Source organism: Ammodytes marinus (assembly GCF_949987685.1).
Source record: "Ammodytes marinus genome assembly, chromosome: 24".
Lineage (NCBI taxonomy): Eukaryota > Metazoa > Chordata > Actinopteri > Uranoscopiformes > Ammodytidae > Ammodytes > Ammodytes marinus.
This window is the reverse complement of record NC_137228.1, coordinates 14,276,797-14,294,433: the sequence shown is the minus strand read 5'-3', so window position 1 is coordinate 14,294,433 and position 17,637 is coordinate 14,276,797. Positions and strand designations below refer to the sequence as shown.

General features: G+C 37.7%; 2 protein-coding genes across 2 annotated transcripts; both read left to right on the top strand.

Moving 5' to 3' along the window:
• The first annotated feature begins 3,620 nt into the window (after positions 1-3,620).
• dhrsx (dehydrogenase/reductase (SDR family) X-linked) lies at positions 3,621-16,870 on the top strand. Its single transcript, XM_080052920.1, has 7 exons — positions 3,621-3,755; positions 10,816-10,923; positions 11,845-11,913; positions 13,492-13,593; positions 14,125-14,332; positions 14,553-14,760; positions 15,378-16,870. Exons 1-7 carry the CDS (start codon positions 3,656-3,658, stop codon positions 15,561-15,563), a joined length of 981 nt encoding a protein of 326 aa, XP_079909046.1. The 5' UTR covers positions 3,621-3,655; the 3' UTR covers positions 15,564-16,870.
• Positions 5,679-8,330, top strand: LOC307269838 (E3 SUMO-protein ligase ZBED1-like). Its single transcript, XM_080052919.1, has one exon. The coding sequence runs from the start codon at positions 5,682-5,684 to the stop codon at positions 7,743-7,745; it is 2,064 nt and encodes a 687-aa protein (XP_079909045.1). The 5' UTR covers positions 5,679-5,681; the 3' UTR covers positions 7,746-8,330.
• Positions 16,871-17,637: the final 767 nt, after the last annotated feature.

Here is a 17,637-nt window from a genome sequence, read left to right as displayed (position 1 = left end):
CTGTTAAAAAGATTGTAATCGCCTGCAAACAAATTGACTCTTTACAGTCAGACTCTGTATGTGATTATGGGTTTGCAATGAAAGTAATGCTTTGTAGCCGCACAATAATGTCAATTTTCTAGCACATAAAATGTACAATATGTATAAAATTAAAATTAAAACTTTTTATTTCGTTTTTGAAAACATAATCACAAACAAACATGCAGTGTGTATAGAAAAGAGGCAAACAAATTGGAATAATTAAATAGAAATAAGAATAAAAAAATAAATAAAAAAGTTAACCTACATTTCTCCTAAAATAAAGTTGAAAATACATAATAATAATGTCTATAAAAAGCATGGTTTGAACAGGTGTATTCCTTCAACAAAGCTATTATTCAAACTTCAAACGAGAAATAGAAGGATGAACTATAAGGATTAGCACTATTTGAGTATATGCTAAACACACTGGGGTTTATGGACCATGTTGAATAGACTATTGTTTGAAGTCTGAAGCATTTGCTCACTCACTATTTGCACTAACAGGACGAGGAGCCTTCCAATGTTTCACAACAATGAATACATTAAAATGTTGCTTTTTTTGTTGGCATTTTCAAGCTTTATTTGATATACAGAGTTGAGGTGGGGAGACAGAGAGAGAGAGGGGGGATGACCTGCAGTAAAGGTCCACGCGTCGGACCTGAACCCGCGACCACTGCAACGAAGGCCGGAGCCAATATGGTACGCTATCCACTACGCCACCGGAGCGCCCCCATAAAAAACTTTAGCTTTAATCATCAAGTGGCAATGCAGTAATGTACAGGTCATTCTGATGTTTACATTTTTCTTTCTTATTTCATTCTTTATTTATTTATCATTTCAGTTGTTTATTTCTGTCTCAGCTAATACACATGTCATGTTTTCAGACTGGACATTGGCCTGGTAACTGACAAGCTTGGCAGGTGGCTAAAGTTGACCTCACTTTTTCAATTCTAAGTGGTATTACCAAACTATATCTAAAGTCAAGTGATAGATTTTTGTTTCAATGTGGGGACACTGAATCTATTCAAATGATGAATGAAAAAAAAGTTACTGATACTGATACCTCATGATTTACGATTTAAATTTAGATTTAGATTACAATAAATATCTACATTCATGACTACACACACCAAAGAACATACCTTATTGGTATTTCATATATTCAATCATCCAAATCATTTGACATCTATTTATGGTCCCTTTTGTGGCACACCTTTTTTATTCCAGGAGTGCAATGTAAAGTCTGTCCTTAGGATGATGCTAGACGAAATTGCATGGTGGTGTTATATATATATATATATGTGTGTGTATATACTGTATATATACAATGTGTGTGCGTGTGTGTGTGTGTGTGTGTGTGTGTGTGTGTGTGTGTGTGTGTGTCTGTGTGTGTGTGTGTGTGTGTGTGTGTGTGTGTGTGTGTGTGTGTGTGTGTTTGTGTCATTGTAATAATTAAAGACATGTTCTTTATAGCGCTGAGCTTTCTGCATCGCTTTGATTTTCGACTGGCTGATTTTCGAAGTTGCTTCTTATTATTTCATGTTTGTTTCTGTTTCAACAGACGCTGAATCTGAAGCTTGAGCTGTTTTGCGAAGAAGAATGGGCAAAAATGTAAGTCCGTAGATATGCAAAGCTGGTAGAGACATACCTCAATACACTGGCAGCTATAATTGCAGCGATAGGTGGTTCTACAAAGTATTGATTCAGGGGGGCTAACTTCACAATTATGCGCCACTTTTTATTGGTCACATAGAATCCCAATAAAATAAATGTATATGTGTGATTGTAATGCGACAAAATGTGGATTCAAGGGGTATGAATACTTTTGCAAGACACTGTATCTGTGTTTTAATCAAATACCGTGGAAATTCATTTATTTTCATTTTTCATAGCACAAACACGTGTCCTATTCACGCAGTCAGCAATAAGGAGGGTAGGCTACAGTATGAAGTGATCCTTTGATTCAATATCTAAATGCCTAAACCGCGGAAATGCCCAAGGATCAGTATCTATCGGCACAAGTGCAGATTCTATTGATTTCTGTCCCAGATCTGAAATGGACTTTCCTAACAAGTGTGGAGTTTCCAAAACTCATGCAAACAACTTGCCTCATTTAATAACTTTATGTATCGTGAATAAAGCTTTCTTTCATACACACAGATGGCCTTAAAGTTCACATTTCCATACGGGTAATTTATCATTTCAAGCTTATTATAAGTAGATGTAGAACACCGATTTCAATTTTTCCCTTCCATGCATCACCTCCCAAAATAGATGAATTGGCATGGTGTGACAGCAGGCCATGACAAATGATTGAATAGTGGTTACACAATCATAGAAACAGTTATTTAACAAGCTTGAAAATACTCTGGGTTTTTTTGGTTAGTGTGTGATAGCGTGACCTAATATTGGGGCCTTTTATCTATTCAGGGCATGACATTTTGGGAGTTATGGCTTAATCTTAAAGGTCATATTGAAGTTGTTTTGAACGCAAAGACATAAACCCTTAGCTTTCTGCATCATGTGGCTGACCGGTTTGATAATCAGGCAAGTGTGAAATATACAGACAATATTTGAAGCATACTAAATGTGTGAGCAAGCATTGTATATGTTCATATGTCAGTGATTCTTGAGAACCGCGACAAAAGGCCGTCTTCCATTTGTAACTGCTGTTATGTTTTAAAACTAAAAATATTTAAAATTGTAGATGTTATTAGGGATTAAGAATAGAATGTCTGGAGCACAATTATCCCCTTAGATTTAATTTGATCATTATTATGTCAAATATATGACACTTGTTATCTTCTCACTAAATATGTCAACACCGTCAGACAGGAAATCTGACGGAGTTGACATCTGACTGTGGTGATAGGCCAATGACCGTAAAAAATAAAAAAAGCTGGGAGGTTGTGTCAAAGCTTAACTCAGTAGCTTAGTATATGTTGGATACATACATGTAATTTCATTTGCAGAAACATAGGGTTTGTATTTTTTCAACATTGCACCCTGTTTTGTCCCACTTCTCAAGAATCACTGATGTACTGATTTGGACAAAAGTGGAAGGGTTTCTACAACGCCAGCTGTTGTTCCTGAGTGAATGTACCCATGACAAAGGCATTGTGAAAAACTATGTAAAAATAACATTCTTTGCACTGAAGGTCTCGCCTGCTGTGACATGTTATTTATGATCATCTGAGGAAAAATGAGACTGTTTCAGAAATATTAAAAAAGTTGCTCGTAGCTACTTTGAATATATCGCATATTGGTATTTGTTCACCTATTAGGGACCTCTAAACATTAAATATTTCAGAGGCAACACATGAGGCTGAATAGACAAAATAGTAATAAATAAAGTTTGGTGTTAGACATGATAAATTATTAAATATGTCGTGCAAATTGTGGAAAAATTCTAATTAAAATAGAAAATGCCATCTCTTTTTTGTACATCTGATAAGAATTGAATCTACTGGCTGTTGTCGTATGATCTTTTTTATATCTATGAACGTAATCTGTGACGCAATTTTGTTATGGGCGGAACCCAGGAAAATGTATTTATCCCACGCCGGCTCGTTGTCGGACTCAGTAGAGTGAAGCACCACCGGAAGCTGTTCAGTCTGAATCGGTAAACAGAAGGATGTGGCTACAGGCAGTGTTGATACCGCTTCTCCGCCTCTATCTAGAAGGAATGAAAGTTCTCCTCTACCAGACCTTCTACAAGTCTTTTAAGCTTCCAGGTTTGTTCATTTATTTTTATTTATTTATTCACCAAATTGTCTTATACTGTTTGCTTATCTGTGTTAATTAATGTTATGATTCATTGTGTTTACAATAGTGTCCATGCCGAACTCCTTAAGAAAATATGACAGTTTACAGAAAAGATAATCTAATGTATCGACTCATGAATATTGTTATTTCAAGCGAATCACTATTTGATCGATAACTGCGTCTTCTGATCAGTTCGGCATATATCGGGTGTCCAAATCATGTCTAGTTTAGAGTTTGACGACTAGTGTTTCGATTTCGTGGCATGTTGGATCATAATAAGCGTGTGAACCAGACGTGAGAAATTGCACTGTAGTTGAAATAAATGCTTATTGAAGGATCACGTGTGTGGAATTAAGTAGAAGAGAGATAAAGGCCTAATTGGGATAATCTTGAAGGCTTGAACAATGCTGTCTTTTATTCAAATGCGCTGGGATAAATTGCTTGTCAGGACATTCTAAAAACAATAACAACACACTTTTAAGTAGCATACCTTTTTATAAATCTGATTTTTTTTTCTTTTTTTAAAGCTTTATTCCATGAACCATTTAATTCTACTCATAATCAAAGATTATTTTTTTAAATATCATGTTGTAGTTTATATTTTTTATTTATTTTATTCATCCCTCCCTATTAAGCTATTAAGGTTATATTAATGCTATCACAAAACGAAAACGTAATATTTGCAATATGTATTATTTCACAAAATGTAGTGAGTGTAAGCATCAGACACACACATAAACCTAATCATTTTAATGATGAAAGCACGTTCCACTATATTTACATGAGTTATTAATACGTGACAAGTAAAAATAATATTTGAAACTAATTTCAAAGCTAACTGCTTGCTCAGAATTTTCATTTTAATGAACATCTATTATATAATAATGTAATCTTATAATTCACTTTCACATTCAATTATACGATTACAGTAACAACATAACATCATATAACCACAATGTAATTCAGCTCAATTTGATACATGATAATGTTTCAATTGTTGCCACTGGCCGAGCCCAAAATGCTATAGGATGTCCTTTTGTATCATGCGATTATCAATAGCCAGCCATACTACTTTGTCACATAATATATAGTAGCCTAAATTGATATTTTTGTATCACACACACACACACAGACAAACATACATTACAGGATTTTGCACATTGAGTTTGTTCAGTGTAAGTTGATTAACCAAATTGAGCATTTCTGTTAAATCATGTCACGGTTGAGTGAGAACCTAATTACACTAACAAAGAGGCGATTGTGTCTCTGTAATCGCCTTAAGGTTTTACAATCTGTTGATCTCACGAAGAATGATGACAATTTACCTCATAGAAAGACAATTTACTAAATTGTTTTTAATCACATTTTCATGGAATTTGTTTTACAGTTGTTTTGCCTTCTTGTTCTACTTTTGAACATATCTGTTCTGTTGTTCTTATGGAAAGAAAATTGGTTATTGTCACAAAATTAAATTTTAAAGGTTATGTTTTGTATAATGCTCCACTGCATTGTGAAACCCTTGGGGCAACCATCAGACAATGCTATTCTTTTATAGTTATTATTAATGCCTTGACGATTTCCTGGGAACTTTCAGAGTGCGATTTACTGTGCAGGCAGACTGGGAAACTCTGTGTTTCCCGAAAAGTACATATTACCAGTATTAATCTGACATAATCTCTCTCTCTCTCTCTCTCTCTCTCTCTCTCTCTCCCTAAACAAAAAAAATGCATGCGCCACAGCAAGCTGAAATATTTCACAATCCAATTTGAGTGTAGCCTCAAAATTACTTTAATGTTTTTTATCTTTTATCAACAACCTCAAATGTTTATTTCACTATTCCTGTTAGGTACTCAGTAAATGAAGGCATCCAAGTGGATTGCTTACTGAAGGAACCAATGGAGTTCAAAGGTTCAGGACCTTCATGCTCTGGCCTCAATCTGGTCGCACACCCACGGGCGAAAAGCCGAGTCTGGAGATACTTTGGCTTTGACACAGATGAAGACGGCTGCATATTGCACTGGAAGCGGATATATTGCCGTGTGTGTTTGAGTCAAATCGCTTACTCTGGAAACACCTCCAATCTGTCCTACCACCTCGAAAAGAACCACCCGCTAGAGTTCGGTGAGTTTGTGAAAAGCAACACGGATCAGATGCGCGAACGTGAAGCTTTCACCACGGCATTCTCCAGGATCAAGACTGAGCCTCAGCCTTCTGTTGTACATGTTCAACAACAATCCGTTGACACAAACATAAGGCAGAGCTTAGACTATGAAAACAAACGACACAATCATCTGAATGCGGCTGTCATTAACTTCATCTGTGAGGGCTTGTATCCTGTGTCTATAGTTGAAGAACTCACTTTCAAGACGTTAATGACCACCGTTAATCCTGGGTTCTCGCTACCGAGCAAAAGTGACCTGGTGCTTAAAATGATTCCTCAGATGTATTGTCAGACCCGGGACATGGTCTTTGGTGAGCTTGCTGGTGTTGTGAACTGTGGCGTAACTACAGACCTGTGGCAGAGTCAGACCCAGAATAGAACATACATTTCACTGTCTATGCATTCAGTTAATTACAACAGTACATCCGGCTTCTCTATGACCAACAAGTGTCTTAAAACCTTTGAAATACAAGATGAAAACACAGCTGAGAACATCACCAGGGCAATGTATGAAGCCTTTGTTGAATGGGGCATAACTCATAAAGTCAGCGGTGCCACAACAAACGGTTCCGTGGACATCGTCAAAGCGTGCTCGCTCCTGGAGCTGTCGGTGGAAATGCCTTGTCTTGGACACTCTGTCAACCGTGCAATGGAGGAAGCCTTCCAGCTGCCACGAGTTGACAGCTTTTTGGGTTCTTGCCGCAAACTTGTTGATCATTTTAGAGAACCATCGATGTATCTTCTGAGGGAAAAGCAGAAGGAGCATAGGCTCCCTCAGTGTGCTCTCATCACAGACAGGGGCAGGTCTTGGTTGGCCACATTGGCAATGTTACAAAGACTGAAAGAGCAACAAGTTGCTGTCACTGCAACTCTTCTGGAGAGTTCCAGCAGCCGTCATTTCAGTTTCGATGGCCCAGACTGGGCCTTGTGCGCAGGCATGATTGACGTCCTCCAGCCCTTTAAAGTTGTGGCAAACATGATAACTTCTTGTAAGTACCCGACCATTAGCATGGTTAGGCCGGTGCTTCATATGCTGTTGAACACTACTCTCAAAGTCAAGGAAGGGGACCTCAAAGAGATCAGCATGACCAAAGGGCTCATCTCAAAGGTCCTATCAAACACCTATTCACAGAACTCACAAGTATCACAAGAAATTTCAACTTTCCTCAACATTGCTACTTTCCTTGATCCTCGATACAAGAAGTTGCCTTTCCTGTCCGCTCAGGAACGCTCTAAAGTTGAGAATAGCGTCACAGAAGAGGCGAAAGCTATTCTGGAAAAGCAGTTTAAGGAGCGATCGAGCTCAGATGATGCATCGTCTGCGAGTGACGAACCACCTTGCAAAAAGCCGACGCCCCTTACAGAATCTTCAACCAGCAGTGTAACCCATGACAACCCTTTGGCGGCCATATTCTGCCAGTCTGACAGCGACCAGAGCCAGGAGGAGCTGCATGCACAGGTGGTGGAGGAGTTGAGCAACTACAAGTCACAGAGAGTCCTCGGCCTGAATGAAGACCCGTTACTGTGGTGGTCCAGTCATGCAGCCTTGTTCCCTACCCTCCCCAAGGTGCTCCAGAAGTACTGGTGTGTCCCTGCCACCAGTGTACCTTCCCACAGGCTGTTCACCTCCTCTGGCACGGTGCTGTGTGGGAAAAGGAACCGGATAGCTCCAGCTTTAGTAGATCAGCAGGTCTTCCTGTATGAGAACTCGAGAAGCTACTATGAGCCTGAGCCCTGCGAGGATGATGGGGACAATGTATCAGAAGGGAACTGTTCTTTGGGTCAGACACAGCAATGATTCTGTGCTTCAAACTTCAAATAGTCAAGGAATTGTGAAGACTGCATTCCCTGCAATCTGATGGCAAAACACCAGATCTGCTGAGGCATTAAATATATAATCAAGTTCTGAGTCAGACTATGTATTATATAGTATTATTGGCCTGTTTATAATAGCCTCTAATTGAGTTTAAGCCTAAAATGACATGCCCAGCGAATTATTTTAAAGTAATTGGGTCAATGTTGCCCTCTTTCTGATAGTGAGATGAGAAGATTTTTCTTAAATTAATTTAGCTGTGGCACAAATGTTGGGAAAAAAATCATCTAATTTATTTGACTGATCATATAGTTGTCATTTTTCCTGTAAAAAAGATGTACAGAATATGTAGCTTATTGACATAAATATAACCAGCCATCATAAATTCATATTGTATCCAACTAATTTGTAATCAAGAAATGTAGTGATTATAGAAAAAGTAATACTGAAGTGTTGTTGCCCTATCTATGCCTCCTACAAAAAAATCTTGTTGGTATGTTCGCTCTGTGCTTTCTTTTTGGCCTTTTCTGTTACTTTAAGAGAAAACATCAGGCTGTTTGTTTGCAATGTATCTACTCTCATACTATACAGAACGATGGGACATATTCAAATGATGATGTAAAATAACTTTTTGAAAGTAAAGAGTTTTCAAAATGTGCCTGACTTTGCTGTCCTAACTTGTCATTTTTATGTACAATCAATCGCAATTATTAATCTTTCACAGGGGCAACACATTCTATTTTGTTAATTGATTCTTTACCTAAAGGTGCAATGTGTAACTAGAAATCCCGCGGAGATTTTGAAAGTACGGGCCGCCCGTGTAAATCGGGGAAGAAAAAAAATCACGGCTGACCCCTGTGGTCCGAGAGGCTTTACAGTAGAGCACCATGAGCTGTACATGTCTGACAAATGATAAGTCGATGAAAGTCAGGGGGAAAGGGGCGTGGCCTGGCAAACATTGCATTTTTGAATGACGTTTTTCGCATTTGTGGCGCCCCCTATGGGTTCATCTCGACAAGTTTAGAGAGCCATGCTACCACATGTCTTCTGCACGTATCCTGCAAGTGTCATGACGATCGGACCTATGGTCAATGAGTTATGGCCAATTTGTAATTAAGCCCCGCCCCTGCGTAAACGTTTTAGTCATTGGCGGCCATGTTTTCCAAGCTATCCTACTAATATTTTTCGGAGACGTGCGTCACAGTCCCCCGGGGCTTCGTGAGACATGTGGTGTCGATAGAGTAAAACTTAAAAAAGTTGTGGATGAAACCCTGTTTTTCAGTTTATGCTAATTAGCAGGAAATATTCCCAGGCGGACTCTTATGGTCCAAGAGACTTTTTTGTAGAGCACCCTAACATACACCTGTGTGAGAAATTTCAAATCAATCGGACTTACGGTGTGCGGGGCGTGGCCTCTAAAACTTTCTTCAGTCGGGGCTTAATAACAGCGCCCCCTAGCGGAAATTAAAAAAAAATTCCTTGAGGCTATATTGTAGAGCACCATGAGCTGTACATGTGTAATCAATTTCAAGTCAATCGGAGTCGGGTGACATTTGTGGCGCCCCCTATGGGTTAATCTCGATAAGCTCTGAGGGACATGCTACCACATGACTTCTGCACACACCCAGCAAGTTTCATGATGATAGGACCTATGGTTAAGGAGTTATGGCCAATTTGTTAATAAGCCCCGCCCCTGCGTAAACGTTTTGGTCAATGGCGGCGGGAAAAAAAATCATGGCTGACCCCTATTGTCCGAGAGGCTATATTGTAGAGCACCATGAGCTGTACATGTGTAAGAAATTTCAAGTCAATCTGAGTCAGGGGGCATTTGTGGCGCCCCCTATGGGTTAATCTCGATAAGTTTCTATGGACATGCTACCACATGACTTCCGCACATACCCAGTAAGTTTCATGATGATAGGACCTATGGTTAAGGAGTTATGGCCAACGTGTTATTAAGCCCCGCCCCTGCGTAAACGTTTTAGTCAATGGCGGCCATGTTTTTCAAGTTGTCCTACTAATCTTTTACGGGTATGTTTATTGTAGTCCCCCGGGGCTTCACGAGAAATTTGGTGTTGATACAGTCAAATTGCAGAAAGTTGTGGATAACACGCTGTTTTTCACTTTATGCTAATTAGCGGGAAATATTCCCTGAAGAATTTTTATGGTCCCAGAGGCTTTTTTGTAGAGCACCCTAACATACACCTGTGTGCGAAGTTTCAAGTCAATCGGAGTTACGGTGTGCGGGGCGTGGCCTCTCAAAGTTCTTTCAGTCGGGACTTCATAACAGCGCCCCCTAGCGGAAATTCAAAAAACTGTATAATAGCACACGATTCGGGGTAGGGACGGACATTCTGTGAAATTTTGGCATGTCTACGTGCAACGGTGTGGGAGGAGTAGCAGCTCAAACTTTTGAGGAAGAATAAAAAGTAAGAAGTAAGAAGTAAGAAGTAAGTATGGTGGAGAGTAATAATTACGGGCCCTCAATACATTGAGTGCCCGTACTTAATTAAGGTGTATTTCTGCGGTTTAGTGGGGACATATCTAGATTGCAGCGCTCCCTTGCTAATTAACAGATGCTACAGTGGCCTTTATGACAAGTAGCTAAATATGGCATCATCCACCACTGCCCAAGTCTTTCCACAATATCAAGTGATGAGGTTAAGATATATTTTGTTATTTATTCTACAGCACTTCTTCTTGGTCCTCCAACAAATGCATTTTCCCAGGACGCCCACTATATATAAAAACTACATAAGAACCTTCCTGCCCTAACAGGTGTTAATCAGTCGATGTGTCGTTGTGGACTCTGACGTGGAATAATTTGACTTCCATTTTTTTATAGCTTCAAATGTTGTGTGGCAGCTTCTTATCTGTTAACAAAGTCTCAAGATTATCTCCTATCAAAGCAAGGTCCAGAACTAAAGCAATACGTCTTGGTGACAGGGCAATGAAAAAATAATAATAAAACTAATTAATATTGAGACTTTTTTTTTAACTGTAAATAAAGTATTGTACAATGTTCTGATGTGGTCCCCTCTCTTCTCCTACACAGTCCTACCCAAACAAAATGGAAGGGTTGCCATAGTGACTGGGGGCACCAGAGGAATGGGTTTTGAGACAGCGAGACACCTGGCAAGCCTGGGCATGCATGTTATCATAGGTATGAAACTGACTATCATAATGTGCATTTGAGCCAGATTACAGTATTTATGCTTACTCTTTTTTTATAAAAGTTAATACACCTTTCTGCACTCTAGTTTTAAAGGTGGAGTCAGAGATTCTGGAGAACGCTTGTTCACTTTGTCAAAATCAGTAAATATCTCCTCATGACTACCTGTGTCCATACAGTGTGTACGTTTTAAAAAATCCAGTGTTCATACCCAGCCTAGGCTCTGTAAGCGGGCATGTTGCTAGCTTACGGTGGGCCCCCTTTGTTTACCTATCCTTTGTTTACATACCAGTTTAAGAGCCCAAGCTGTGTATTATCACTTATTTCAGCACGTACACTATATGGACAGGTAGCAGATTTTGCGGAGATATTCACTGATTTTGACAGGATTTCTCCAGAATCGCTGACTCCACCTTTTCATTCAGCCATATTTCCTGTAATTTTTTATTTTTTTTGATGTGAATAAATGAAGAAAATGCTTTCAATATGTATATCTTGAAACCAGATATCAGTCCATGCCTAGTCTTAGTGGGGGGGCCTTCTATATTTCGCCGTTTTCATTTCAAGTTGATTCGAATGTTTAGTTTTCATTCCTAGATTGAAGGTAAGCGTCTATAGAACAATTTTGGTTTGCTAGTCAAGAACCCAGACCAATTTATTTATTTATTAATTAATTAAGACATTATTTCGATTGTGGCCATGTGAAGAAAAAATATTTGGTCTGGTTTCTTGACACTCAGACCAAGACCCTTACCTTGAATTTAGAAAAACAAAACGTTTGCATTAACTTGAACTGACTTAGGGTCCAGTCACCACACTGTCTTGTATGGGCAGTGTAGTATTGAGTTCAAATGGATACTGTATGTACTGGACATGTGCCTACCAAGCCTCTGCTATTTCCACCATCTCCAGCTGGGAATGAGAGAGAAGAAGGCGCCGCGGCCGTCAAGACCATTAATAAAGAATGCAGCAATGGAAAAGGTAACTAACCACCTCTTTCTATTTATTTAATTTGTATTTCAAGATTCAAGATTCAAAGGCTTTATTTGTCACTTGCTCATACAGAAAGTGAAGTGAAATATTGGCGTGGCAGACTCCGTATTAATCAAGTTCAAGTTAGTTTATTCGTCAAATGCACAACATAACAGGCAAGCAGTCATAGCTGGCAATGAAATGTTTGTGTTCCAAGCTCTCCTCAATAATGCAACAATAAAAAATAAAAAAATAGTATAGAAGATAAGAGTAAAAAGTAACAACGTATAGTGCAATAAGAACCAAAGTTTAGATAAAATAATAATAATTTGCTCAAAATAGAAAAAATACCATAGAATAACATAAAATACATTAAGTTTTACCAGAATATATACACACAAGAAAGATAAGGTGCTGCTAGTATTTACATGTGAACAAGTTGTTGAAATGAAGGATATTATAAATAGATATGTTATCTTTATTTAATCAGGCAGGTCAATAAAAACAAATTCTTATATACAAAGACGGCCTGGCATCTCTCTTTGCCTTTGGTCGCATCTCAATTTAGCATTTCTGCAGGATTTCAAAATGATACGGATAAAATACTTATTAAACGTGTTCTATATTTAAATGCAGTTTGTTTAAGTCGTTGTTAAAGATGGTTGTATAGGAGAAATATACAGACGCAAAAAGAGACAAGGTTTAGTCAAATAAACACCTAAACGTACATGGTGGACCTTATGATTCAAACTAGTATGAAAGAAGACATGTTATGGAAGCAAAATAGAAAACAATCTATACGTGTTTGACTGAAAGTGTCTCGCCTTTAAACTGTTCGATTTATTATTAATTTATAAACTTATGTGCACACAAAAACCTCTTTGTACACTACTAATCACTTAGGCCATGGATCAAACTGCTTTCAATGAGTGTAAACAAGTGACTCATAAAAAACAGGCCTGCAGTTGCTAAGAGATAAGCCTTTGGTTTAGAGAGAACATTCTAGTTTGTTTGCGTTAATCCAACAGGCCACGTCCAGTTCAGACTTAATGAACAAATATTCTTTGTTTAATATTAATTCCACTTCAACCTTAAATTGTCCCTTAAGTAACTTTAAAGATTAACCTTTTATAGATACAATTAATCAAATAACTGTGTAATATCATATAATTTTGTAATAATAAAAGATCTCCTTAATGGTGACAACCATCCATAATTACATATGACAACTTTCCACAGCTTTTTTTGTGATTATTTTTGTTAATTTGTCATCCATTTGAGGGCTCAAAAATCTTATGAATATTTGTCTTATTTCTCATCAGAAATTGAGGTACCATAGCATATTTTTTCATTTAACTTTTATTTATCCTCGAGAGACCAATTGAGGGGTGACCCTCATTTTCAATGACGTCGAGTTATATATAAATAAACATACTATACAATATTTTTTCTTCTAAATGTCCCTGCAACTTCTGCCTGAAAACTGCTCAGACTGACTAAAAAAAATCTATTTATTATAATTTTGTATTTCTCAACAGGATAACTCTCTTTAAAATCTTTTGCTTACTTGTTTTTTTCTGTTGACAGCGGAGTATCTGTTTGTGGACCTAACCTTACTGAAATCCGTGCGACAATTTGTGCAGCTGTTTAAAAGCAGAGGTCTCCCGCTCCATGTCCTGGTTAACAATGGTAGGCTGCTCTGATTCTCTATGGAAATGCACGTTAAGTATTATTGGCCATGTTACATTTTTATAAAGTCTGGGTGGTAAAGGTGGAGTCAGTGATTCTGGAGATCGCTTGTTGTTAAAATATTTTTTTTTCCAAAATCAGTAAATATCTTCTCACGATACCTGTCTGTACTGCGTGTGCACTGAAATAAAAAATCCAGTGTTAATACCATGGTTAAAACGCAGCCTAAAAAACTCTGTAAAAGGGCGTGTTGCTTGCTACATAGCCCCCTTTGTTTACATACCATAATCATTTTTTTAGATGCCAGCGCATGCACACACAGTACGCAGGCCTACAGGTAGTGGACGTCATGATTTTGACAACAAGCATTCGCCAGAATAGCTGACTCCACCTTTTCATCAAGCACTAACGCTAAATTAATGTCTCTAAAACATCCCCTGTCTTCTGTCATTTTTTTTTTGCCAATGACTGCTGCTGTAATTGTTGTGCATATGACAAATAAACCATCTTAAATCTTGAATTGTCATGTAGCTGGGACCATGTTAGTGCCTGAGAGACGGACAGAGGAAGGCTTTGAGTTCCACTTTGCGCTGAACTACCTGGGTCACTTCTTGTTGACAAACCTGCTGCTAGACACTCTGAAGAGGTCTGGGAGTGAAGGCAAATGCTCCAGGATCATCAACATGTCCTCGGCTACTCACTACGCAGGAGTGGTGGATCTGGAAGACCTCAATAAGAAGTAAGACCGGAATAGTGTCTCTCTCCTCCCCTCCCTTCCTCCTTAGAAAAGTGTACAGTTCTCACTACGATCAGAGATAACATAAATACAGAGTGAATATATTCCTAATTCAAACATTTCCAAAGGCTTTTACAAATAAAACACCTTTTAAGAAGTGATTTAAAGGCATTTATACGCGTCTTCAATGTTAACTTGTACTCTCCCCTCCTTTCCCCCATAGGAAAGTGTACAGTGCTCACGGAGCGTATTCCCAGAGCAAACTGGCGCTGGTGCTGTTCGCCTACCACCTACAGGAGCAGCTGTGGGCCGGGCGTTTCCATGTGACGGTGAACGCAGTGGACCCAGGCATGGTCGACACAGCGCTCTACGATCACCTCTGGACCCTCGCACAGGTCCTCAAGAAACCATTCGCCAAGATCCTGTTCAGGGTGAATTATTATTATTCAATTTATTCTCATTGATTTGTGTTTTTATTTTTATTTATTTTACTTCTCTGTAGCACTTTGAGATTCTAGTAATATAAAGTTCATTAAAAATTAAATGTATTTTATTTTATTTTATTTTTCGCTGAAAAAGCCTAGGCTGTGTGTATTAACACTGGGTTTTTTTCAGTGCAACACAGTACTGACGGATCGTGAGGAGATATGCACTGATTTTGAGAAAGTGATTTGGACAACAAGCATTCACAAGAATCGTTGACTCCATTTTTAACACTGAGTCCATTTTCTGTATCTATCCCATATAATAATCTTCACAATTCAATGAATTTCCACTGAAGGCTAACAAAAAAAAATACAGATCAGCAATACATCCCCCTAATTTTGTTTTTTTAAAGTCCAGGAAATAATAAAAAATAAAGAAAGAAATGTAAAATGAATTTTAATCACAAAAAAATGTACTTGCTTTTTAATGTTTTATAATGTGTTTTATGTATTCTAATCTTGCCCCTGTAAAGCACTTTGAGTGGCCTTGTGTCTGAATTGTGCTATATAAATAAACTTGCCTTGCCTTGCCTTACTTTTCTTTTTCTGCTTCTCCTTTCCAGACACCAGCGGAGGGCGCGTCTATCATGATCTATGCAGCGGCTGCGTCTGCTATGGAGGGGGTGGGGGCCTGCTACCTGTACAACGGGGAGAAGAGACAATCATCACACTTCTCCTATGACTCTGACCTACAAGCCGATCTCTGGAAGAAGAGCAGTGAACTGGTGGGTCTTCAAGAGGCATATTGAGTCTGTTTGTAGTCAAAGTCTGTTTTATTGTCAATTTCTTCAGTAAATGCCAGACATACGGAGGAATCTAAATTAGGTTTCTCTCCGACACACGGTGCAATAAAAACAAAAGGTTACAATTAGGATGGTAGATGGTTCTATCAATCTTCAGCTACACTGCCTTAGCTGATATTATACATATAAATGTTTTTATCCAATATTATCTAAGGAGCCAAGCAGAGTTCTACATTTTTTCCAAATGCATTTTTTTAATGCATTGGATGTTTTAAAGAAGTATTATGGGTGTCATGCCTATTTAAACAATTATTTAATAGCTGCTTTTTTGTGTTAAATAATCACAAACAATCAGAGCACCTAATCTAAATGTCATAATGTTGCCTATGTTAAAGTGCCTTTGAAAATACTGTGAAATTATTGCTTTAAAAAAAAAATGTCTATATATGTGTATATTTCTATGCTAAAAAACATTCCTGAGTGATTGTACCAAATGTAATTGTTAAACATCAGCACTGCAGCCCAGTGCTAGTGGATTGTGATTGTGAAACCGCAAAATGAATTCACCGACCTTCAAAAAAAGATATTCGCAGGCAGGGTTGATTGACACATGCGCAATTTCCGAACTTTAAACCTACTGTAGATTTTAAACGGACTTGGAGGATGTAGAAAAGTTGAGTTGTGAATTGAATTACCGTAAGTAGTGGGTTGGTGAAAAGTTAGATAAGTATTTGAAAGCTAGTTTGATTTTTCACCAGTCATTTAAATGAACAAAGTAAGTTATATTGTCTGTGTCAGATGGGATAGTACTTATAGTATTCTTAATTTAAATGTTTGACGCTGAACCTGTAATTGTAAAGAGAGTTGCCGACCATGGCACCCCTGGCTGGGAAAATTAAAAAAAAGATTTGTCTATTGACAATTAAATGTCGATTTTCGGTTTTTAAAACATGTACATGAGCAAAATTTAATTTCAATCGTAGGCTGTACTACAAGACTTTATTCAAAGTTTGCAGTCTTGATATTATGAATCCGCATTTACTGTGCAATACTGTATTAGGTCTAAATAATTCTAAGAGCTTTTAAATTCTGTAATTGTTATGCCATGTCAACCCTGCAATTTGTGTTTACATTTTAATTGGAAACTACTGAATATCCAATGTATTGATTGTAAATTGCCTCATTTATGCACTGTCAATGAAGCCTTTCTCCACTATGTATTACTTTATACTATGTATTACTTTATACATATGATCATAAGTTACTGTATATTCATGTTAATTATATCAGAATATAAAGATGTCCCACCTATGGCACTAATATGTGAATCAGTATTAAATAAATTCCTTTAAAAATCTGAACCATCTGATTATCATTTTGTTATTTTGTTGTCATTTTCTTTACATTATTTATTTGAGTAAATATTTTTTTTATCTATATTTAAATTGTGTTTGATTTTAAAATACGATGAGCACATGGCTTATTGTGGCCTCTGTACATAAGAGAGTTGGCTAATCTTAAACACATAATGGACTGGAACAAAATAACGTACAATTGAGCATATATTTAAACAATTATCAATGTACAACAAACAACAAATACATGTAAAGCGGCATATTTTCACTCTTAGCCTCTGTGGCACAAGACAAGATTTAGCTTTTATTTCCTGAGCTTATAAAAACCATAGTTTATTGAAGGTTCAACATTTTGGTCATGGGCCGTTCTACCAGGTTAGCATTGGACTAACACAACAACATGGACTTAACTCTCCAGAAACAGTGGTCTGGCTAATAAGCAGTAAGATTTAAGATTAAAATGGATTTAATGCAGCCCCCTTGCTTCGATATGTGGCTCATGGAGTTCTCAAGCACTATGGAGAAAATCTGTTATGAGATTTCAGGAAAAGTAGAAACATTTCAACAGATATGGCAGCCTTTCCTCAATATAGCAGATCTGAAGTGACCTTCATGACACCTTTTTGACTTTAAATTTTTTGCTTAACATTTAGCTTTAATTTAAACAATGTCTTTGAAACCTTTTAAGTAGAGTACGCCATGTTAATTGTTTTGTTTTTGTCTTT